Below are 23,860 nucleotides of genomic sequence, written 5' to 3'. Positions count from 1 at the left end.
GACTAATGTCCTTTAGGGAAGGAAATCTGACGTCCTTACCTGGTCTGGCCTACATGTGACTCCAGAGCCACAGCAATGTGGTTGACTCTCAACTACCCTCAGGCAACTAGGGATGGGCAATAAATGCTGGTGAGCCAATGATGCCAATGTCCCATGAATGAATAAAAGGTTTTAATAGAAAGAGTGAAGAGTGGGGAAATAGCCAGAGGTCGGATATTGAAAATCATTTACAAAAGGTCTAGAGGGGAGACGAGGAGAGATTTCTTCATTGAGAAAGTTGTCGGGATCTGGGTCACCCCAGCTGAAAATAAATTTTAAGATGGAGTTGAGCCGGGACCTGAGGTTGAGGAATTTACAAGTTTATGTGCAAACAGCAGGGATGTGGGAGCAAATACGACTTTTCAAGGTCATGACAAACTGAGTGGTGTTCTTCTGTGCTGTAAGTTTTTATGATTCTATAAATTTGGAAGTGTCCCTGCCCCTGATTGCTGTGCGGTACTGGAAGTGAATGTTGGATGAGGGAGCTGGTTGTAATCTGCTTTATGATCAATTTCCTTTCCCCTCCTTTGTGCTGGCTACAAGATTTGGGAACATGGCGTGTCCTAATCACTGCTTCCCAATTTAATATGTGGCCTTTCCTTTTCGTACTGAGGGGGGTCCTGCATGTTGGGGTTTGGCTTTTCTACCGGCTCACAATAGTACAATCCATCTCCTCAAGCAGCACATGCTACCGTCATTACTAATGGCTTGGTTGCAGTACAATAGTACACACAAGGTGGTACTGTTCTGTCCGGGGGGATGGAGTGCCAGTTAATAGATGGCTTTATCCACACACCAACAGCAGCAGAATGCCAGTGCTGACAAGAGATTGTTATACACAGATTAGGAAGAGTGATTTGATTTGGTTTGATTTGATTTATTATTGTCACGTGTATTGGGGTACAGTGAAAAGTATTGTTTCTTGTGCATTATACAGACAAAACATACCATTCATAGGGGGAATTTTTCTGTCCCGCCCACCACGGGAATCGTAGCAGGCAGGGAACCGGACCATGAAAAGGTCCGTTGACCTCGGGCAGGATTTTTCAGTTTTGGGCCAAGCGCAGCTGGAAAATCCCGCCCATTGAGTACATAGGGGAGAAGGAAAGGAGAGAGTACAGAATATAGTGTTACAGTCATAGCTAGGGTGTAGAGACAAATCAACTGGTGCTTATCCTGTGTGCAAACCTTACCACAAGCATGATTCCATTAAGAGTTCCCCTTATTGAATTGAATTGATTTATTATTGTCACATGTGTTAGCATACAGTAAAAAGTACTGTTTCTTGCATGCTATTCAGACCAAATATGCCATTCGTAGAGTACCTGGAGAGAATGCAGAATGTAGTGTTACAGTCATAGCTAGGGTGTAGAAAAAGATCAACTTAATATATGGTAGGTCCATTCAAAAGTCTGATGGCAGCAGGAAAAAAGTTCTTTTGTCGGTTGGTACGTAACCTCAGACTTTTGTATCTTTTCCCCGATGGAAGAAGGCGGAAGAGAGAATGTCCTTGATTATGCTGGCTGCTTTGCCGAGGCAGCAAGAAGTGTAGACAGAGTCAATGGATGGGAGGCTGGTTTGTGTGATGGACTGGGCTTCATTCACGACCCTTTGTAGCTTCTTGCGGTCTTGGGCAGAACAGGAGCCCATACCAAGCTGTGATACAACCAGAAAGGATGTTTTCTGTGGTGCATCTGTAAATGTTGGTGAGAGTCGTAGAAAAGAATGAACTCCTCTCTTTGCCCCACTCCTGGATTCATGATCACTGCGTTTGAATTTATAAAGGAGATGATGTTGCCACTTCAATATAGACACTTAACTGTGTGTAGCTCAGCGTAGGAAATAAGGCATCCAGGTTCCTTGAGTTAACAAGTAAATAATTAGTTTTATTGCTGAAACTCATTTGGGAAAGGATGCAGAAATTATTAACAGAAGGTTTAACATGAACAGTTACCCACTCATGCAAAATCAACACGCACACAACTCCACCAGGCACGCTAAAAATCTGCAATGTATCAGGTCTTAAAACTTGGCTGAGCAAAAAGTAAAGTCAGCAACAAAAAAAATTCACGGAATGTCCAGATTTTTGTTTCCAGTTGAAGGGTCAGTTTCCACAGTCCTGGAATTTCTCATCACAGCAGTCAGTCTGCAGTCACGGCTGGTCGATCCTCTTCTCTCTTGGAGACAGTTGTGTTGATTCAGAATCTTTCTTCAAGAACTCTTTGGTTTGCAGCCATGAGGTCCTCTGGTGGGTTTTCAACTCACAAAGAGCTCAGCTTTGATGTAAGGTGTTTTAGAGAAAAAGATGGGTGAAGGCTGTTGTCCCTGTCCCAGTCACTCTGACTGTTAGTTCAAATTCAAATTCGGTTATGCCCAACTATGCTGGGTCAGATCGCTGGGGGCGATCTTACCAGCTTGTCATGTAAGTCAATTGGCGTGGCGAACCGATAAGATCGGGTAAGAGGCGTCCAATTTCTCGCCTCTCGCCATGTCACTGGCACTGATTTGCCAGCGAAAAGGGCCCAAAGCCGGTTTCAATATTTATTATGTAATTTAAATACAACTGGTGAGTTCTGGACGCTTTCGTCCATGCTCACTTGCACTTATCTGCTCGTTGTTCAAGATCCTCACCAATGGGGATCAAACGTGATGGTCTCACCGGTGGGACCAGAGGCCATTGAAGCCCCTCGGGTGGTTGGGGGCAGAGCTGTGCTGTGTCCCGTGGGCAGTACCAGCCTGGCACCCGAGCACTCCCAACCTGGCACTGCCCACCAGGCACCCTGGCATATTGATTATGTTGGCTCATTTATGGGCACAATGTTTCTGCTCATTGTTGATGCACACTATAACTAGATGGATGTTTTTGAGGTGACGTCACCTACATCACAAGCTATTATTGAAGGATTACATCAAGGTTTCTACCCACGGAATACCTGAGGTTATAGTGTTTGACAATGGGGCAGTATTCACATGTGCTGAGTTTCAAAGGTTCACCACACTAAATGTTATAAAGCGTATTAGAACTGCGCCTTACCATCCAACGACCAACAAACTAGTTGAGTGAGCCATCCAAACCTTTATATCTGGGCCTAATGAAGCCGTGAGGAGATACCCTGGAGACCAGAATCTCATGCTTCCTACTTCGCTACTGGACCTCTCCACATAGAACAACGGGAGTCCTATCAGCAGAGTTGTTAATGGACTGTTGTCTCAGAATGAGACTGTGTCTTGTGTTTCCAAATTTGGTGAGGAGACTAGAGGCCAACCAAAGCAGGCAGAAGGCAAGTCATGATTCATGACAGTCAACACGGTCATTTTTAGTGGATGACACTGTGTAGGTGAGGAATTTTGGTAATGGGTTGAGTTGGGTCCCTGGAGTCGTTGTATTCAAACTGGACTCCTGTCATATCAAGTGGATTTAGAAGGAAGGATCATCCAAAAACACATAGACCATTTGAGCAAAGAGAGATGCCCTAGCAGGCAATTTTGCCATCAGGGAGGATATTGCCATCAGGAAATTTTGCCGATAGTTTTAGAATTGAAGTACCTGACCGTCCTGTGGCAGCACAACCAATGTTTCCATGGAAACAGATCACACTGAACGGCCCGTGCCTGAAGAGGCGCCTGTCATTGTTATTTCAGCTGACAGCAGTCCTATGGAATTGCCCCAGACAGAGGGGTTACGCCACTCCACAAGGATTCGGGAAACCCCCTGAAAGACTTAGTTTATAATTGACTAAATTCACATTCTAAATGTTTAATTGTCTGCGACTGTGTAAACTGAGTATTGACATTGGTATAAAATGACTTAGTGGGGGAGGGAAGTGGTATGGTCCCTTTAAGGAGCAATCTGCAGACTAAGGGTCACATGACCCAGAGAATCAATCCGGGAGCAGGGTGGGAAATGACCCTGTAGGAACTCAGAGTGATCTCGGGAGCTGATTGCAGCCACGAGGCTGCAAGCCTCTGTATAATTTTACCCTCTAAATAAACGAGTTGCGTTTTCCCCAAATCAGTGAAGAAGAGCATCTTTACAACTAGTAATCCAGAGACCCATTGTAATGCCCAGGGAACGATGGGTTCGAATCCCACCACCGCAGATGGTGAAGCTTGAACTCAATTTTTAAAAATCTGGAATTAAGAATCTTCTGATGTCCCTGAAACCATGGTCGATTGTCGTAAAAAACACTGCTACACTAATGTCCTTTAGGGAAGGAAATGTGCCGTCCTTACCTGGTCTGGCCTACATATGACTCCAGATCCACAGCAATGTGGTGGACTCTTAAGTATCCCCAGGGATGGACAATAAGTGCTGGCCCAGCCAGCGATGCCCACATTCCCTGAGCGAATAAATAAATGTCCCCTTGATGATATTATGAAGTAAAATGTAACACATCTTCATGACATGTGAATAGTAGAGACAGCTACAAGCAGCCATTTCTTTCTGCCTGTGAGCAAGACCAATACGCAGTGGGTATCAGACAGGCCAGCGAGGTGACTTTTATATTGCTGCCTTGGATAGTCATTGTCCCCATCACAAGGGACTCCCATTTGCTGAGATGCAGCCTCATGGATTCCAGTTTCTTCTCTAATTATCCATTATTTATTTATTAACAAAGACTGGTGTATCATAGCGGCCCTACAGTACAGAAGGAGGCCATTCGGCCCATCGAGACTGCACCGACATCAATCCCACCCTATCCCCGTAATCCCACATATTTACCCTGTTAATGTCCCTGAAACTAGGGTCAATTTAGCATGGCCAATCAACATAACCCGCGTATCTTTGGAGTGTGGAAGGAAACTGGAGCACCCGGAAGAATCCCACACATGCACGGGGAGAACGTACAAACTTCACACAGACAGTGACCAAAGCTGGGAATGGAACCCGGGTCCCTGGTGCTGTGAGGCAGCGGTGCTATAACCACTGTGCCACTGAGACTACCGATCAGGAGGCTATTTCACCTGGGAGATCATGACAATGCCCGCTGTGCTACTTTTCAGCAGCATTCAGATGGAACAGCAGTGGGCAACAAGACCTCTTCATCCAGAAGAGTTATCAATGATCCTAATTTTATCTGATCCTATATTCTGCCCACACACTTTTGAATGGGGATGACTTGCATAGTAATTAGGTATGGAGACCTCAGCTGATTTGATTTACCTTCCATTGCTCAGAGGTATGGAAGCAAGCTGAGTCACCCAATTGCCACTCCAGATACAGCAGACTGAGTGTCAAACCCGCTAAATCTCTGTTTCAAAATAGACAGCTTGGAAGCATCATTTTGACTTGATTGGTAGATCTTTTCTCTTTCAGTTCAAAGGATATGGGTTTTTCCAAGAATAAATTTCATTCATACATCTGTGAGAACATTACAAACATTCCAAAATGACCATCACACAAAAAATAACATTCAGGTTCTTTACATACATTAAGTAACACTCTGAGATGCTTCAATACAGTCAAGGAAACATTTCAGACAGTTTACAACGGTCTTACAAATGTTGCAGTTACTTTAAAGGTTGTCCACATAGAAAAAGCTGCACTCTGAGGTGCTTCAGTACAACTGAGATACTTGTAATATCCACTCTATACATTCAGTGAGTCTCTTGGCCCAAGGGCTTCCCGCTCCCCTCAGTTCACTGTGGTTGAAATGTCTGAGACAGTGACCTTCCCCATTGCACATCTGCGGCAGTCGCCTCAAGCTTCAGTGCATCCCTCAGCACATAGTCCTGGCTTTGGAATGTGCCAGTCTGCAACACTCAGTCAGGGACAATTCCTTGCAATGGGAGACCAACAAGTTTTGGGCAGACTAAAGAACGACTTTCACTGAGTTGATGATCCTCCAGCAACATCTGACGTTTGCCTTGGAGTGCGCCCCTGGGAACAGCTGGTAGAGCACAGAGTCGAAGTTTTAAGTTTATTTATTGGTGTCACAAGTAGGCTTACATTAACACTGCAATGAAGTTACTGTGAAAATCCCTTAGTCACCACACTGGCATCTGTTCGGGTACACTGAGGGAGAATTTAGCCTGGCCAATACACCTAAGCAGTGCATGTTTCAGAATGTGTGAGGAAACCGGAGCACCCGGAGGAAACCCATGCCGACACGGGGAAAACGTGCAGACCCAAGCCGGGAGTCGAACCCGGGTCTCTGACGCTGTGAGGTCGAGATGCTAACCATTGTGCCACTGAGCTACTCGGGATGAACTTTGACAAAAACCAGTTAATCCCTCTCCAGACCTTCTTTGCAAAGGCACATTCCAAAGGGTGGGGGTTTGAGCTATACCAAGGCACCAGTGTGGAGCTCAGGGAATGACTAATGGGAAGTTCAACCTGCCAGTTTATATAGTATCTTTAAACAGATGCAGGTAGCTTTGCTGACCAGCTTTTTTTCCACAAAATATAAAGAACCGGTTCTCTGGTCATTTATTCAATTACTTTTTGTGGGACACTCCTTTTTGCAAGCAAATGTGTTGCAACATTTACCAACATAACAGGAAATCCAATTCAAAATAATCCATAAGGCACCCTGAGATGTGATAAGATGATATGTATGATGCAGTATCAATCAAGCAAAGACCAGTTTGTATGCAAGAACAAATAGGTTTTTATTAGCAAAAGACTTGGAGCACACCCATGTCGATGAACTGGTCCAGAGACTGAGGCAGGGGGTGGGGAGCAGTCACCTTTATACCTGGACCAGGGGGGGAAGAGTCCCGGGCAGGCATGTCACACACACAGGCAATAAGCTAACAGTGGTTTACCACAATGTAAACATTTAAAACAGGAATTTAGGGAGCTAGGATGGAAGCTGAGAGCCAGGACAAACCATATTGTCATCTCTGGTTTGTTGCCGGTGCCACGTGCTAGGAGTTGAGGAACAGGGAGAGAGTGCAGATAACCACGTGGCTGCAGGGATGGTGTAGGAGGGAGGGTTTCAGTTACATGGATAATTGGAGCACATTCTGGGGAGGGTGGGACCTGTACAAACAGGACGGTTTGCACCTGAACCAGGGGGGCACCAATATCCTGGGAGGGAAATTTGCTACGGCTCTTTGGAGGGGTTTAAACTAATTTGTCAGGCGGATGGGAAAACGAGCTGTAGTCCAGAAGCCAGTGTAGTGAGGGACTGAGGAGGGTATCAAGGTCGCAGGAGTGTACCGGTAGACAGGAAGGTGGGTTGAAGTGTGTCTACTTCAATGCAAGGAGCATCTGGAATAAGGTAGGTGAACTTGGAGCGTGGATTGGTACTTGGGACTACGATGTTGTGGCCATTACGGAGACATGGTTAGAACAGGGACAGGAATGGTTGTTGGAAGTTCCGGGGTATAGATGTTTCAGTAAGAGTAGGGAAGGTGGTAAAAGAGGTGGAGGAGTAGCATTGTTAATCAAGGATAGTTTAACGGCTGCAGAAAGGCAGGTCGAGGGGGATCTGCATACTGAGGTAATATGGGCTGAAGTTAGAAATAGGAAAGGAGCGGTCACGGTCGAGTTTTCTATAGACCCCCAAATAGTAATAGAGATGTGGAGGAAGAAATTGCAAAGCAGATTATGGATAGGTGTGGAGGTCACAGGGTAGTTGTCATGGGTGACTTTAACTTTCCAAATATTGTTTGGAACCTTTATAGGTCGAATAGTACGGATGGGGCAGTTTTTGTACAGCGTGTGCAGGAGGGTTTCCTGACACAATATGTGGATAGGCCGACAAGAGGTGGGGCCACATTGGACTTGGTACTGGGTAATGAACCGGGCCAAGTGTTAGATTTGTTTGTGGGAGAGTACTTAGGAGATAGTGACCACAATTCGGTGTCTTTCATTATTGCAATGGAGAGGGATAGGGCCATACGGCAGGGCAAGGTTTATAATTGGGGGAGGGGTAATTATGATGCGATTAGGCAAGAATTAGGGAGCATAAGATGGGAACAGAAACTGTCAGGGAAAGGCACAAATGAAAAGTGGAGCTTGTTCAAGGAACAAATACTGCGTGTCCTTGAGAGTATGTCCCTGTCAGGCAGAGAGGAAATGGCCGAGGGAGGGAACCATGGTTCACAAAAGAGGTTGAATGTCTTGTCAAGAGGAAAAAGGAAGCGTATGTAAGGATGAGAAAACAAGGTTCAGTTGGGTTGCTTGAGGGTTACAAGGTAGCAAGGAATGAGCTAAAAAAAAGGGCTTAGGAGAGCTAGGAGGGGGCATGAGAAGTCCTTGGCGGGTCGGATCAAAGAAAACCCCAAGGCTTTTTACTCTTATGTGAGGAATAAAAGAATGACCAGGGTGAGGTTGGGGCCAGTCAAGGATAGTAGTGGGAACTTGTGCATGGAGTCAGAAGAGATAGGAGAGGCGATGAATGAATACATTTCTTCAGTGTTCGCCAAGGAGAGGGGCCATGTTTTTGAGGATGAGAGTGTGATACAGGCTGATAGGCCTGAGGAGGTGGATGTTCTGAGGGAAGATGTATTAGCAATTTTGAAAAACCTGAGGGTCAATAAGTCCCCTGGGCCAGATGGGATATATCCTAGGATTCTTTGGGAGGCAAGGGATGAGATTGCAGAGCCTTTGGCTTTGATCTTTGGGTCCTCACTCTTCACGGGAAGAGTGCCAGAGGACTGACGAGTGGCGAATGTTGTTCCTCTGTTCAAGAAAGGAAATAGAAATGACCCTGGTAATTATAGGCCGGTTAGTTTTACTTCAGTGGTTGCTAAGTTAATGGAAAAGGTCCTGAGGGATAGGATTTATGACCATTTGGAAAGATGCAGCTTAATCCAGGATAGTCAACACGGATTCGTGAAGGGTAAGTCTTGCCTAACAAATTTGATTGAATTCTTTGAGGAGGTAACTAAGTGTGTAGATGAAGGTAGAACAGTTGATGTCGTATACATGGATTTTAGTAAGGCATTTGATAAGGTTCCCCATGGTAGGCTCATGAAGAAAGTAAGGAGGTGTGGGATAGAGGGAAATTTGGCCGATTGGATAAGTAACTGGCTATCTCATAGAAGACAGAGGGTGGTGGTGGATGGAAAATTTTCAGACTGGAGACCAGTTACTAGCGGTGTACCACAGGGATCAGGGCTGGGTCCTCTGCTATTTGTGATTTTTATCAATGACTTGGAGGAGGGGGCTGAAGGGTGGATCAGTAAATTTGCTGATGACACCAAGATTGGTGGAGTAGTGGATGAGGTGGAGGGCTGTTGTAGGCTGCAAACAGACATTGATAGGATGCAGAGCTGGGCCGAAAAATGGCAGATGGAGTTTAACCCTGATGAGTGCGAGGTGATTCATTTTGGTAGGACAAATTTGAATGCGGATTGCAGGGTCAACGGCAGGGTTCTGAGGAATGTGGAGGAACAGAGAGATCTTGGAGTTCATATCCACAGATCTCTGAAGGTTGCCACTCAAGTGGATAGAGCCGTGAAGAAGGCCGATAGTGTGTTAGCGTTTATTAACAGGGGATTTGAGTTTAAGAGCCGTGGGGTTATGCTGCAACTGTACAGGACCTTGGTGAGACCACATTTGGAATATTGTGTGCAGTTCTGGTCACCTCACTATAAAAAGGATGTGGAAGCATTGGAGAGAGTGCAGAGGAGATTTATCAGGATGCTGCCTGGTTTGGAGGGTAGGTCTTATGAGAAAAGGTTGAGGGAGCTGGAGCTTTTCTCTTTAGAGCGGAGAAGGATGAGAGGCGACTTAAAAGAGGTTTATAAGATGATGAGGGAGATAGATAGAGTGGACGTTCAGAGATTATTTCCTCGGGTGGATGTAGCTGTTACTAGGGGGCATAACTATAAGGTTCATGGCGGGAGATATAGGAGGGATGTCCGAGGTAGGTTCTTTACTCAGAGAGTGGTTGGGGTGTGGAATGGACTGCCTGCTGTGATAGTGGAGTCGCACACTTTAGGAACTTTCAAGCGGTTATTGGATAGGCACATGGAGCACCCCGGGATGATAGGGAGTGGGATAACTTGATCTTGGTTTCGGACAAAGCTCGGCACAACATTGAGGGCCGAAGGGCCTGTACTGTGCTGTACTGTTCTATTTCTTTTAATCTAACGCTTTGCATGCGATACCAGTCTTTCTGCGGAGATCTTTAGCTGATTTGATGCCCCTTTGGAAAGTCAAAGGGGCAAAGGAAAAGTTAGCCTTTTTCTCTGGGTCACGTTTAAATAGCAGACATTGCTGCTTGCACCAGGTTGGCTATTTCAGATACGGTACTTGTTCAGTTGGTGATGGATCATGTTCTAATGACGTCACCATTATTTTGAGGTGGCTTATTTTAGATACTCTGAATAAACCCAGTGATAGAGTTACACCATGAGGATGTTTCAGATGTCAGCTGGGCAGTGCCGCCACTGGAGTAAACCAAAAAGAAAATGTGCAAAAGATGGAGAGAAAAACCACCCAAGATGTTATGCACGGGTCTCACAAACCAGCCTACGTCCTTTCGACTTACATTTTTGTATTGTGGAATTTTACTCGTTTGTATCTTAAAGGTCCTTTTTTTTTAAGAAACATTATCCTGTCTGAATGCTTGTAGCTTTCATTTTAAGAAATGTCAGAGAAAGGCCAGTCCCATAGCAACGAAGGAAAGATCAGATAATCAGATTTTAACACACTGGCACAAAAAGAATGCGAGTCGGAGATACTATGGGATATTTTTTCATGTTGGGTGATAACATGGACAACAAAGGGCCATAACTTATGGTGGAGTGGAAATGGAGTTGGATTGCCACTCCATTCGAACGCTGTTACCCGAAAATCCAGCCGATCCTACCTCACTCGACCTTCCACCTCAGAACAGGTGAGATCTGATCTGGGCAGTGCAGTGCCTCCCGAAGCTTAGGCTCAAAAGGTTGTAAAACCCAAGTTAGTAAGCTGCTGTTTTACAGCACTATGAGACGCCTGGAAAAGACCTTGCCAGTTCAGCAGAGGAGGGCAGGGGTTGGCATATAATGGGTCAGCCAGGTGAAGGGAGGAGATCCCCCTCACCTTTATGACTCCTTCCACCACCCCGCCCCTGGCCCTCCCCAATTAGGTCCAGGACAGGAAGGGTGGAGGAAGGCCTTCCTGGTTGGAGGCTAGTCAAGGCCTCAAGGCCCTTGCGTGGCCTCTAAGTATTCTATCAGAAGGGATCATGCTATGTTCGCAACTGTGTTGGCTATAAGATGGCATGGTAGCACAATGGTTAGCACTGCTGCTTCACAGCACCAAGGACCCGGGTTTGATTCCCGGCTTGGGTCACTGTTTGTATAGAGTTTGCACATTCTCTCTATGTCTGTGTGGGGCTGCTCTGGTTTCCTCCCACAGTCTGAAAGATGTGCTGGTTAGGTGCATTGGCAAACAGGAGCCGGACTGTGGCGACTAGGGGAATTTCCATTGCAGTGTTAATGTAAGCCTTACTTGTGACTAATAATAAATAAACTTTAAACTTTGCTAGGTAATTCCTGGCCTTTTGGCCTGGTAGATGTTGAGAGTGGGGGATAGTGTGGAGTGGTGCTCCCTCCTACTTTTTAAAACTTTTTTTTACCCTGTCCTTAAATTTACAAAGCCAATGCTCAGAATGGAGCAGGCAAACCCAAAATCATTCCTTTCCTTGCTCCAGAATCCAAATTCAAAATCCAATTGAATCCAATTCATGGTCCCCGCAGAGCGAGAAAAAAGATCAAAACTGACAAGATAAGGCATTGCACCCCATCTTTGACTTGACTCACGCTTGATGTTCGCCGACGAGCCAAGATGGTGCTCCCTCTTCCTTGGGCATCCTGAGCCCAACAGGGAGCCCCAGCAGAAATAGAGGGACCCTTAAGAAACCAAACCCACCTTTTTCCCTCTTTTCCCTCCAACTACCCCCCCTCCCCAAGTAGCCGTGGCGATCCTGCCCCATTAATCTTGGTCCGAGGGCAAGGTTGGCTGGCAGCTCTTGCAAACTGGATATCCAGCCCACACAAGGAGGTCGGTGGGAATTTGCCCTGAGTGGAGCCGGGAATGCCACAGTAACCTAATTTGGACCTAGTCCTAATGGGACTGCTGGAATAGGCTATGGCAGGATTGCCCCAGCTCTCCCACCAGTGGATAGGCCCACAGCTGCGTGCATTAAATTCCACCCAGCGGCTTTGGAATTCATTAATCTAGCGATACTTTGCAGAATAGTTTGATATTCCTCTCCCTATTTTAACATGGGCATTCACCCATTTAAAATGACAGGGGTTTGACACTCCAGTAAATAGCAGCGAAGAATTTTAGACACAGTTAAGTGCACATACATTAACATCATAGACCATCATGCAAACTCAATCAGCCTTTTCAAAGTTGAATCGACTTGTCAAGATGTAGTGATAATTGAGGTTGGCCTATTGGAGTATGAACTCCCTGATTCCAATCGATGGGCCAATCAGGGACTCTTTGCCTTGTATTTAATTGGGAGTGTCAGTTCCTCTGACACCCCCAGAGGTAGACTGCGGACTGATAGCACTCTGTGTACTGCTGTTGGAATTGTAAATAAAGGGATTTTGGTGAAGGGATTCTGCTTCCGAAGACTTATTACACAAGACATTGGCCGTGATTTTCTGGTCAACCCCCCTTACAGATGGGATGGAAAATTTGACTGACCCAGCCAAAGGTCCATTGACTTGGGGCAGAAATTTCCAGTCCCGCAGTGGGCGGGACCGGAAAATCCCAGCCACTGTGTTGGTGAAGCTGCCTCAGTGACCCTTTTACGCATTACTCTGAAAATAAGTTTTGATTTGATTTGATTTATTATTGTCACATGTATTAGTGTACAGTGAAAAGTATTGTTTCTTGCGCGCTATGCAGACAAGGCATACCATTCATAGAGAAGGAAAGGAGAGAGTGCAGAATGTAGTGTTACTGTCATAGCTAGGGTGTAGAGAAAGATCAACTTAGTGCGAAGTAGGTCCAATCAAAAGTCTGACGGCAGCAGGGAAGAAGCTGTTCTTGAGTCGGTTGGTACGTGACCTCAGACTTTTGTATCTTTTTCCTGACGAAAGAAGGTGGAAGAGAGAAAGAGAGGTATTTAATTATGCTGGCTGCTTTGCTGAGGCAGCGGGAAGTGTAGACAGAGTAATGGTTATTACATTAATTGCATTCTTTTGGATATATTGTTGTCAACAAATGTTGAAATATGCGCACTATTGTTTGGATGGGTTAATATTTGTGTAGTTTTCTGGTGCATTGATCAATAATTCTGCGGTAAGCGGTTATCCAAACACTCATGACTAATGGCTATCAATCACACAGCTACTTTCCAATCAGCTGCCGGCTTCTTTATCATGCTCCCTACGTTTAAGTCTAAGTCATTGATATATAGCACGAACAGCAAGCGATCCAGTACTGAGACCTGCTGGATCCCCAATACCTGTGCATCATAACCCTTTAGTTCCTGTGCCAAAGTTGGAGCCAACTTGTCACCTATTCTTGGATCCAATGGGCTTTTAATTTCATGATGAGTTTGCCATGCGGATCTCGTCACGAGCCCTGCTAAAATCAACGCAGGCCACATCGGTCCTCCTCAACCATTCCTGTTACCTCTCTTGTTACCTCTTGTTACCTTGTTGGCTGTCAGGAGAGGTTGAATAAACTAGGCTTGTTTTCACTGGAAAGACGGAGGCTGAGGGGAGACCCGATAGAGGTCTACAAAATTATGACAGGCATGGACAGGGTGGATGGTTAGAGGCTTTTTCCCAGGGTGGAAGTGTCAATTACAAGGGGACACAGGTTCAAAGTGAGAGGGGGAAAGCTTGCGGGGGATGTTTTTCACGCAGAGTGTTGGGTGCCTGGAACGTGCTGCGAGAGGAGGTGGTGGAAACAGGCACATCAGCGACATTTAAGAGGCATTTGGATGGGTCCATGAATAGGGAGGGAAGACAGGGATACAGACCGAGTAAAGGCAGAAAGTTTTTTTTCAGTTTAGTTCGGGCATTATGATTGACATGGGCTTGGAGAGCCAAAAGGCCTGTTCCTGTGCTCTACTGTTCTTTGTTCTCTCAAAAAACCCAGTCAAGTTAGTCAGGCTTGACATTCCCTCAGCAAATCTATGCTGATTCTTCATCATTACTTAGTGCCTCTCCATATGACAATTTATATCTCCCCTCAGGATTTTAAAAAATAATTCAGGTTAGGTTGTCTGGCAAGTAGTGACTCGGGCAATCCGTCGTACGTTTTTAAACAACAGTGCAACAGTTGGTTGTCCTCCTATCCTCTGACATCACGTCAATTGCCAGAAAAGATTGAAAAATTATGGTCAAAGCTTTCACTATTCTTCTCTTGCTCTTCCCGGCAACCTGGGATTTTTTTTTGTTTTCATCCGTGGGACATGGGCGTCGCTGGCTGGGCCAGCATTTGTTGCCCATCCCTAGTTGCTCTTGGAGGGCAGTTGAGAGTCAACCACATTGCTGTGGCTTTGGAGTCACTTGTAGGCCAGATCAGGTAAGGACGACAGATTTCCTTCCCTAAAGGACAATAGTGAACCAGATGTTTTTTTTCTTGACGATCGACAATGGTTTCATGGTCATCAGTAGATTCTTAATTCCAGATTTTTTTTAATTGAATTCAAATTCCACCATTTGCCGTGGTGGGATTCGAACTCCGCTCCCCAGAGTATGAGCCGAGTTTCTGAATTAATAGTCGAGTAATAATACCACTAGGCCATCGCCTCCCCTGGTGCAGTTCATGTGGACCTGGTGATTTATCCATTTCCTTCATCACTGTGTTCATCCCATCCAATATTTTGTGCTCAACCACCATGTTTGTGACGTCCCTCGCTTTTGTGTAATGCATCCACACACAGGTGACCTTTCTGGTCTCCAATTGGCCCCATTCTTTCCTTAACTATTCTGATGTTCTTTATAAAGAAAAAACAAAGAGAAGTACAGCACAGGAACAGGCCCTTCGGCCCTCCAAGCCTGTGCTGATCATGATGCCCTAACTAAACTAAAAAAAAACTTTCTGCCCTTTCTCGGCCTCTATCCCTCCATTCCCTCCCTATTCATTACCCATCCAGATGCCTGTTAAATATATGCATTTATAAAAAACGTATTCAGTCCTTCGATCCCCTGTGTGATTTTTTGAATATCCCAGTCTGTTCCTGCACCTTGATCTTCAGCCTCTGATCTTCCGGTGTGCTTATCTTATTGTTGTTTGAGGGATCTTCCTGCGTGCAAATTGACTGCCGTAGGCACCTTCAAAGCAGCAGTGCCTGAAATCCAAAATTAATTCATTGACTATTGACTTTGTCTCCTTTAAACAAAACGTATTGGTCCCTGACCCAATCGCAATTTAAGGATTGGTCCTTGGATTAGAATAAAATCAGTGGGGACATTTATTAACTGTAACAACAATTTGCATTTATATGGCACCGCTAACATAGCAAAAAAAAATCATAAACACTTCACAGGAGTATTGCAAGCATGTGACCAAAAACTTGGTGAAAGGAATTTGTATTCAGGAGTGATGTAAAGGGGGAGAGAGTTAATCATAGAACCATAGAAACCCTACAGTGCAGAAGGAGACCATTCGGCCCATCGAGTCTGCACCGACCACAATCCCTCTAACCTACCCCCACATATTTACCCACTAATCCCTCTAACCTACACATCTCAGGACTCTAAGGGGCAATTTTTTTTTTTTTAACCTGGCCAATCAACCTAACCCGCACATCTTTGGATTGTGGGAGGAAACCCATGCAGACACGAGGAGAATGTGCAAACTCCACACAGACAGTGACCCCAGCCGGGAATCGAACCCGGGACCCTGGAGCTGTGAAGCAGCAGTGCTAACCACTGTGCTACCGTGCCGCCCTAGGGAGGGGATTGCAGAGTTGGGACCCAAACTGCTGAAGGCATGGCCACCAATGGTGAAGTGATGGAATTCCCAAAGTGTGGGTATCCTGGAGGGGGTTACACAGGTCAGTATGGTGGATACCATGGAGAGCTGGAGAAGGTTACACAGGTCAGTATGGTGGATACCATGGAGAGCTGGAGGGGGGTTACACAGGTCAGTATGGTGGATACCATGGAGAGCTGGAGGGGGGTTACACAGGTCAGTATGGTGGATACCATGGAGAGCTGGAGGGGGTTACACAGGTCAGTATGGTGGATACCATGGAGAGCTGGAGGGGGGTTACACAGGTCAGTATGGTGGATACCATGGAGAGCTGGAGGGGGTTACACAGGTCAGTATGGTGGATACCATGGAGAGCTGGGGGGGGGTTACACAGGTCAGTATGGTGGATACCATGGAGAGCTGGAGGGGGTTACACAGGTCAGTATGGTGGATACCATGGAGAGCTGGAGGGGGTTACACAGGTCAGTATGGTGGATACCATGGAGAGCTGGAGGGGGTTACACAGGTCAGTATGGTGGATACCATGGAGAGCTGGAGGGGGGTTACACAGGTCAGTATGGTGGATACCATGGAGAGCTGGAGAAGGTTACACAGGTCAGTATGGTGGATACCATGGAGAGCTGGAAAACAAATCATTTGACACTTTCACGCAAAGTCAAACCCCTGACCTGTCACCCGATGTGGCAAATAGAGGATGTTAGACTGTTGCGATATGAGGTGCTTATTCCGTTCTTGCGAGGGAGCTTTGCTCTATGTTTGGCTGAACTGGATGGGGGAGCTCAAAGTGAATGTAAATAGCATTCTCTTCAGGGTAATCCTGCAGACCAATAGACTCAAACCGTCACAGGGAGAAATCTCACAACACCGGGTTAAAGTCCAACAAGTTTATTTGGAATAACGAGCTTTTGGAGCACTGCCCCTTCATCAACCAAGAGGACGAAATTCGGGGTGTGGTGGGCGTGCAGTGTTCTGGGTGACTATTTCTTTTTTTGACCCTATCCAGATGGCTGCCAGAACGATGGCTGTCTGACGCCTGCTCCACGTCTTTCTATCTGCGATGCCATGCCTCACTGGTACAGCTGGAATTCCGGCCACCGCCCAAATCCTCTGTTCATCCACGAGGAATGGTGGTTTGTGTGTCCAGGGTGCCGCTCGTTGGATTAGAGAGGCTTGTCGATCGCTGTCTGATTCCGTGCTGAGGCTGCACGGACTTCAAAGGGCAGGCGATGACTTCCCTGCTAACTGAATAAACTGCCCGCTCTTCCATTATCCAATTGTCCACCACGTTCAGGCAATCATCTGCTGTCTGAGAGGATACTCTCTTGTTCAATATGCGTTTGATTTACTTCTGAGCCTCCTAGTGTAAAAACAGTGGGCTGAAGAAGTTCAGTCGCAGGTCATGGATTGAGATGCTAAGGAAAACATTAATATTACCGTGCCATCACAAATAACATTCTTGAAGTAATTAAATGCAGCAGTGCAAGATGTGATATAAACATTCAACCTACACAGTCCAGGCTGTCCAGGATGTTTTATTTGTGTAATCGCTTGAGATTGATTTACCTGCCCCTGTGTCTAAACAAACTGCATGCAAAGTCGCTGTCCTGTCCTTGAGCTATTAGCCAGCGGATGATAGCGTTAACGCTGGTGATATCCATTCAGCTGCTCTTTATATTCACATAAAATTCATTCGTCTCATGTGGGCGGCTCGGTGGCACAGTGGTGAGCACTGCTGCCTCACAACGCCAGAGACCCGGGTTCAATTCCCAGCTTGGGTCACTGTGTGGAGTTTGCACATTCTCCCCATGTCTGCGTGGGTTTCCTCTGGGTGCTCCGGTTTCCTCCCACACTCGGAAAGACTTGCTGGTTAGGTGCATTGGCCATGCTAAATTCTCCCTCAGTGTAGCCAAACAGGTGCCGGAGTGTGGCGACGAGGGGATTTTCGCAGTAACTTCATTGCAGTGTTAATGTCAGTCTACTTGTGTCACTAATAAATAAACTTAAACATGCACTGAAGCGATGTTGCCTGTTTTAAACTTGACCCAAGCCAAATTACCTATCGCTGATGCACTGGGTAAAATCAGACCTTAGCAATTATATCGATTGCAAAGTCAACTATTTGTGTTCCAAGGATTTATCTGGGGGATGTGAATTTTATATGGGACTTGTGGATACATACGAACATACAAGATAGGAGCAGAAGTAGGTCCCTCGAGCCTGCTCCGCCATTCAATAAGATCATGGCTGATCAAATTTCACACTTCCATCTATCCCAATCAAATTTGATTCAATTGCCTAACAAGGATCTACCTACCTCTGCCTTAAAAATATTCAGTGACCCTGCTTCCACTGTCTTCTGAAGCAGAGAGTTCCAAAGTGGCACAAAATTCTTGAGGGAACATTTTTTCCCCTCCTTTCTGTCCTCTAAGGGTGACCCTGAATTTCAAACCCGTGCCCGCTAGTTCTTGACTCACTCATAAGAGGAAAGATCTTTTCCACATCCACCTTGTCAAGACCTTTCAGGATCCCACGTACGTGAATCAAGTCACCCCCTCACTCTTCTCAACGCAGGTGGGCACCAGTCAGCCTGTCCAACCTATCCTCATCAGCTGGGAGACAAGACTTTGACATGGGCGATCTAGGGGTAAATTTTCCCCCTGCCCTTGGCGGGAATCATCGCAGGCGGGACGGGAAAATTTGATGGACCGTTGAAAGGTCCGTTGACACGAGTACGAATTTCCAATCTCGGGGTGGACACGCGGGGAAAATCCCGCCAGTGGATTTTTATGGGAGGATTTAAAGTTAACCACAAGGACAATTGTTGGATTGTTGCATGTTAATATTGATACGTGTGGAATTTAATTGAATCAGTGTGGCAGAATGGGATTGACTCAGCAATCTGGTAAACAGGGAATTTCAAAGCCACAAACTATAAATCACAGTGTGAGACTCAACACATGCTGCTGGAAATGTTCTGTGTTGATTACAAGCTGCAGCACAAGTTCTCTCCTGTGATAGTCTGTATCCTGGTGCACTCCAAAATATGATTGATTTCATTATGTTCTTGAGCAACCTCTCCTCTGGGCATGGCGCCGAAATTACACCAATCAAAAGGTTTGAAGTTCAGTTGATGCTGAGTTAGATGTTCTGAGGCAGACAGTGGGCGGGTTACCCCATCTCCCCCTCCCCCACAACGTGTTTTGCGGAGGTGGCCATAAACCAAACCATAGAAAACCATAGAATCCCTACAGTGCAGAAGGAGGCCATTCGGCCTATCGAGTCTGCACCGACCACAATCCCACCCAGGCCCTACCCCCACATATTTTACCCGCTAATCCCTCTAACCTACGCATCCCAGGACTCTAAGGGGCAATTTTTTTTTTTTTAACCTGGCCAATCAACCTAACCCGCACATCTTTGGACTGTGGGAGGAAACCGGAGCACCCGGAGGAAACCCACTCAGACACGAGGAGAATGTGCAAACTCCACACAGACAGTGACCCGAGCCGGGAATCGAACCCGGGACCCTGGAGCTGTGAAGCAGCAGTGCTAACCACTGTGCTACCGTGCCGCCCCAATTCAGCTGGATATTTGGGTCTCGTTGCTGTCAATGGTTGTTCGCGCTCTCCACTGTCGGGAATCCTCATGGTTGGGGGAGGGGGGGGGGCGGGGGGGGGGGGGGGGTGGTCACCGTCGGCGGAACCGGATAATCCCGCCGGTGGGAACAGCCGGAAAATCCTGCCCGTTATTTGATCTGCGCCAGGAAGCGGATAAATCCTCCAGCGTTGCAGCTTCCGACTGGTCCCTGTTCTCAAAGTGCAATTCTGCAGCCACTGGGCGAGTGCAGGAGAGGCTGCGATGCTTCTCCTGGCCAAATAGTCCACTGGCACATGCCGTCCGCACGAGGGATGAACCACTCAACTCAGGTTGTGGAAGGCACTCACTCGATGGGAAGAATGTTGGGAAAATGGGACTGTTTTTACAATGACTGGGGAAAAGAAACGTGTTTGTGATTTTTGAAATGAATTTGTTCCCGCTAATATGTTTTTATTTTAAATTTAGGGTCAGCCAGGACTGCTTGGGCCGCAAGGGCGTAGCGGGCCCCCAGGGTTTCCTGGACCAGAGGGGGTCAGAGGACCAAAAGGTGAAAAGGGGAACTCCGGTAACCCAGGAGCTGGTGGCATGAAAGGAGAGAAGGTGGGTACAAGACCAGCCCCCCAAATGTCATTGGTGCTTGTTTTAACTGAAGGGACGTGGCTGGGGACAGGGGGCAAGGGGATGTGATTAACCCAGTTGGCATTTTGACTCTATGGTTCACAATCAAGACTGTGTGGGCATTGAATGCTATACCAGCAGAGATAGGCTTGAAGCCTTCCCCCCCTTGCCCTGCCTAGGGTTAAACCACAGCAAAAGCTGTTGTTGTTACATGGGTAAGATGGGGATAGAGGGATATGGGCCAAATGTGGGCAAATGGGACGAGCTTAGTGGTAAAGTCTGGGCGGCATGGAGAAGTTAGGCCGAAGGGCCTGTTTCCATGCTGTAAATCTCTATGACTCTTGAGCCATCAAGAATTCTACCTGGAGATGCAGGAGATTGAAAGGGGCCACAGTTCAGCTCATTCCCTTCACTCCAACACTTCCCTCTCGGCACTTATTATGACCATAGTCTCATCCCACCTCAACTATTCATCGCTTTTCTTCCAGGAGTCTGGTGAATAAAAATAGAAACAGCAAATGCAACAGATACACAGCAGGTCAGTCAGTATCTGCAAAGAGAAAAGGTCTGTGTACTTCAGAACCCATGAACCAATCAGTTTGGTCAGCACGGTGGCACAGTGGTTAGCACTGCTGCCTCACAACGCCAGGGACCCGGGTTCGATTCCGGCCTTGGGTGACTGTCTGTGTGGAGTCTGCACATTCTCCCCGTGTCTGCGTGGGTTCCCTCTGGGTGCTCCGGTTTCCTCCCACACTCCCAATGATGTGCGGGTTAGGTGGATTGGTCGTGCTAAATTGCCCCATAGTTTCCAAAGACGTGTCGGTTCGGGGGAATTGGCAATGGTAAATGTACAGGGGTGTGGGGGTAGGGAGGGGCAGAGGGCCTTGGTAAGATGCCCTATCGGAGAGTTGGTGCAGACTCGATGGGCCAAATAGCCTCTTTCTGTGTGGATTCAATGATTCGATGACATGAAGCAGATGCTGACTCTCTCGCTGGGCACTGTGAGGGTTTTCTGTGAGTGTGTCTGATGCCTGCCCCACATTTGCTTTTTTTCCATCCTGTGCCCTCAGCTCTTTGGTCTAAACTGATCTTAAAAAGGTTTGCCCCTGGTTTATTTTTCCTATCTTGACCATGTATTACACTGGCCTCCAGCAGGCCCCCACTGACACAGCTCACCCGTGTCTATAACAGCGGGCTGTGGGACCGACTCATACAATATCTCATACCTATAATACTGGGGACTATTTAACACCTTTCATGTGAGGGTCTGTTTAACCTCCACTTGCAATTGGTCTTGTCACACTGAATCCCCTCTCAGTCCTGAGCTATTGGAGTATGTTTAATCCCCGGTCACTGATAGCCCTGTTACACCGGGATCTATTTGAACGCTCTCTCACAGCCAGTCCTATCATATCTGCTTCCGCCACTTGTCCAGCCAGATGTGGTTGTGTTCACCTTACTCATTTTGTCCGCTGTGATGATCAAGCGGTGTTGCTGCTGTAATATCTGCTGCGATGTGGCTGATTGTTGTCTGTTGTTACAGGGTCCAATCGGTGTTCCAGGATTTGTTGGGGTGAACGGGATCCCGGTAAGCACAATCTGCGGGTTACGCACAATCCTCTTTGTGGGAATCACCTATCGAAGGGACCATTCGTGAAAAATCGAAGGATCTAACTGCTCCAAAGAAGCCAGTTCAGCCCATTGTGGCCAGGCTAGCCCTTTGAAAGGGTTGTGCAATTAGGCCCACTCCTCAGCCCCTTCCCCACAGCCTGCGTGTCAGCTGTAGACTCTACCTCCATCTGATGTAGCATGACATGGAGCAAGAGTTGTGGAAAAAATACCTGCGCTCTAACGCGGATAATGAATCCAGCTTTTTTTATTCGGCTTGGGAGAGATTGAAGATGTTCCACTCAATCAGATGCAGCAGGGAAGTGAACTGAGAAATGGAGAAGGGTCTGAACATCATAAATGATGGACAGAATTAGGCCATTCGGCCCATCCAGCATGGCTGACTCTCCCATAACCCTTCAACCCATTACCAATTAAAAATCTGTCTTAATTCCTCCTTAAATTTACTCACTGTCCCAGCATCCACCGCTCTTTGGGGAAGCGAATTCCACAGATTCACAACCCTTTGGGAGAAGTAGTTTCTCCTCAACTCTGTTTTAAATTTGCTGCCTCTTATCCTAAGACTATGACCTCTCGTCCTAGAATGTCCCGCAAGAGGAAACATCCGCTCCACGTCTACTTTATCCAGACCTTTTATCATCTTGAATACCTCAATTTGTCCTCCCCTCATTCTCCTAAATTCCAGAGAGTAAAGGCCTAAATTTAAAACAAACAGCTGCTTGAAAAGAGGACAACTCTTTTCCAGTTGCGGGTCAGCTGGAGAGTCGGCCACCTACCGCAGTTCCAACCCCTCCACGCAAGCCACACCGCTGTCCTTCTGGGAGACAGATAAGACTCAGTTGTCAATATAATTATTTATTTTTTATTCTTTCACGGGATGTGGGCGTCGCTGGCAAGGCCAGCGTTTATTGCCCATCCCCAATTGCCCCTTGAACTGAGTGGTTTGCTGGGCCATTTCAGAGGACATTTAAGAGTCAACCACATTGCTGTGGCTCTGGAGTCACATGTAGGCCAGACTGGGTAAGGACGGCAGATTTCCTTCCCGAAAGGACATTAGAGAACCAGCTGGGGTTTTTCTGACATTCGGTTCACGGCCATCAATAGATTTTTAACTCCAGATTTTTTATTGAATTTAAATTTCACCATCTGGTGAGATTCGAACCCGTGTCCCCCAGAACTTTGCCAGGCGCTCTGGATTATTAGTCCAGCGACAATATGTGACCAGCTCCATTTAACTGCACTTGTTTTGGGTTGAACATGCAAACCCGACCCTGTACCCACCCCCGACATCGCGTGGCTGTATTCTCAGCATGAACAGCAGTGACTAAACAGCGGATAGTTCGCAGAAATCAGACAGGACAGGAGGGGGCCATTCAACTCATCATGCCTCTAGCAGCTCTCTGAAAGATCGATCTAATTACTGCCACTCCCCTGTTCTTCCCCCATATCCTAACAAGCGTTTCCCTTTAAAATAGTGATCCAATTTCCTTGAAGAAGTTAGTATTGAATCTGCTTCCATCTCCCTTTCCGACACTGCACTCCAACTCGCTGAGTGGAAAGAAAGTTGTTTCCAGTTCCTCCGGCGCTTTTTTTTTTGCCAGTTATCCTAATTCTGTGCCCACTGGTCACCCGCTCTGCTGCCAGCGGAAAGAGCTCCTCTCCCAGTAATTCTTATCAGAATCCTCCAGTGCGCCCTGTCCTGCACTGTCAATATTTATATAGGGCAATACCACCCTCTGCTGGAAGCTAGACTCTAGTACAACAGCCAAGAAAATCTTGCTGTTTGAACAAAAAAGGCGACAAATACACAGCAGGCCAGGGGGCGACTGTAAATGAAAAGACAGTGTGACGTTTCAGGTGTTAACCTTACAAGCCTGTCGCCCCAAATAACAGGTGGCTGGGGCTGGAGGAACAACAGAAACTCAACTGTGAGGGAAATATTGGGCTGAGTTTTTGATTTGATTTGATTTGATTTATTGTCATGTATTAGTATACAGTGAAAAGTATTGTTTCTTGTGCACTATACAGACAAAGCATACCGTTCATAGAGAAGGAAAGGAGAGAGTGCAGAATTTAGTGTTACAGTCACAGCTCGGGTGCAGAGAAAGTTCAACCTAATGC

At 46.6% G+C, this 23,860-nt stretch overlaps 1 protein-coding gene across 6 annotated transcripts in view; it reads left to right on the top strand.

The window, feature by feature from the left end:
- col4a6 (collagen, type IV, alpha 6) overlaps positions 1 to 23,860 on the top strand; it is a 389,276-nt gene that overhangs the window by 223,304 nt on the left and 142,112 nt on the right. For all 6 annotated transcript variants that reach the window (XM_078211871.1, XM_078211872.1, XM_078211874.1 and 3 more), the window contains exons 5-6: positions 19,958 to 20,092; positions 21,654 to 21,698. In XM_078211871.1, coding sequence (XP_078067997.1) covers positions 19,958 to 20,092; positions 21,654 to 21,698 — 180 coding nt within the window. The remainder of the gene's footprint in view (positions 1 to 19,957; positions 20,093 to 21,653; positions 21,699 to 23,860) is intronic.

The sequence above is a fragment of the Mustelus asterias genome, chromosome 4 (genome assembly GCF_964213995.1).
Source record: "Mustelus asterias chromosome 4, sMusAst1.hap1.1, whole genome shotgun sequence".
In the NCBI taxonomy this organism is placed as follows: domain Eukaryota; kingdom Metazoa; phylum Chordata; class Chondrichthyes; order Carcharhiniformes; family Triakidae; genus Mustelus; species Mustelus asterias.
This window is presented reverse-complemented; position numbering and strand designations above follow the sequence as displayed.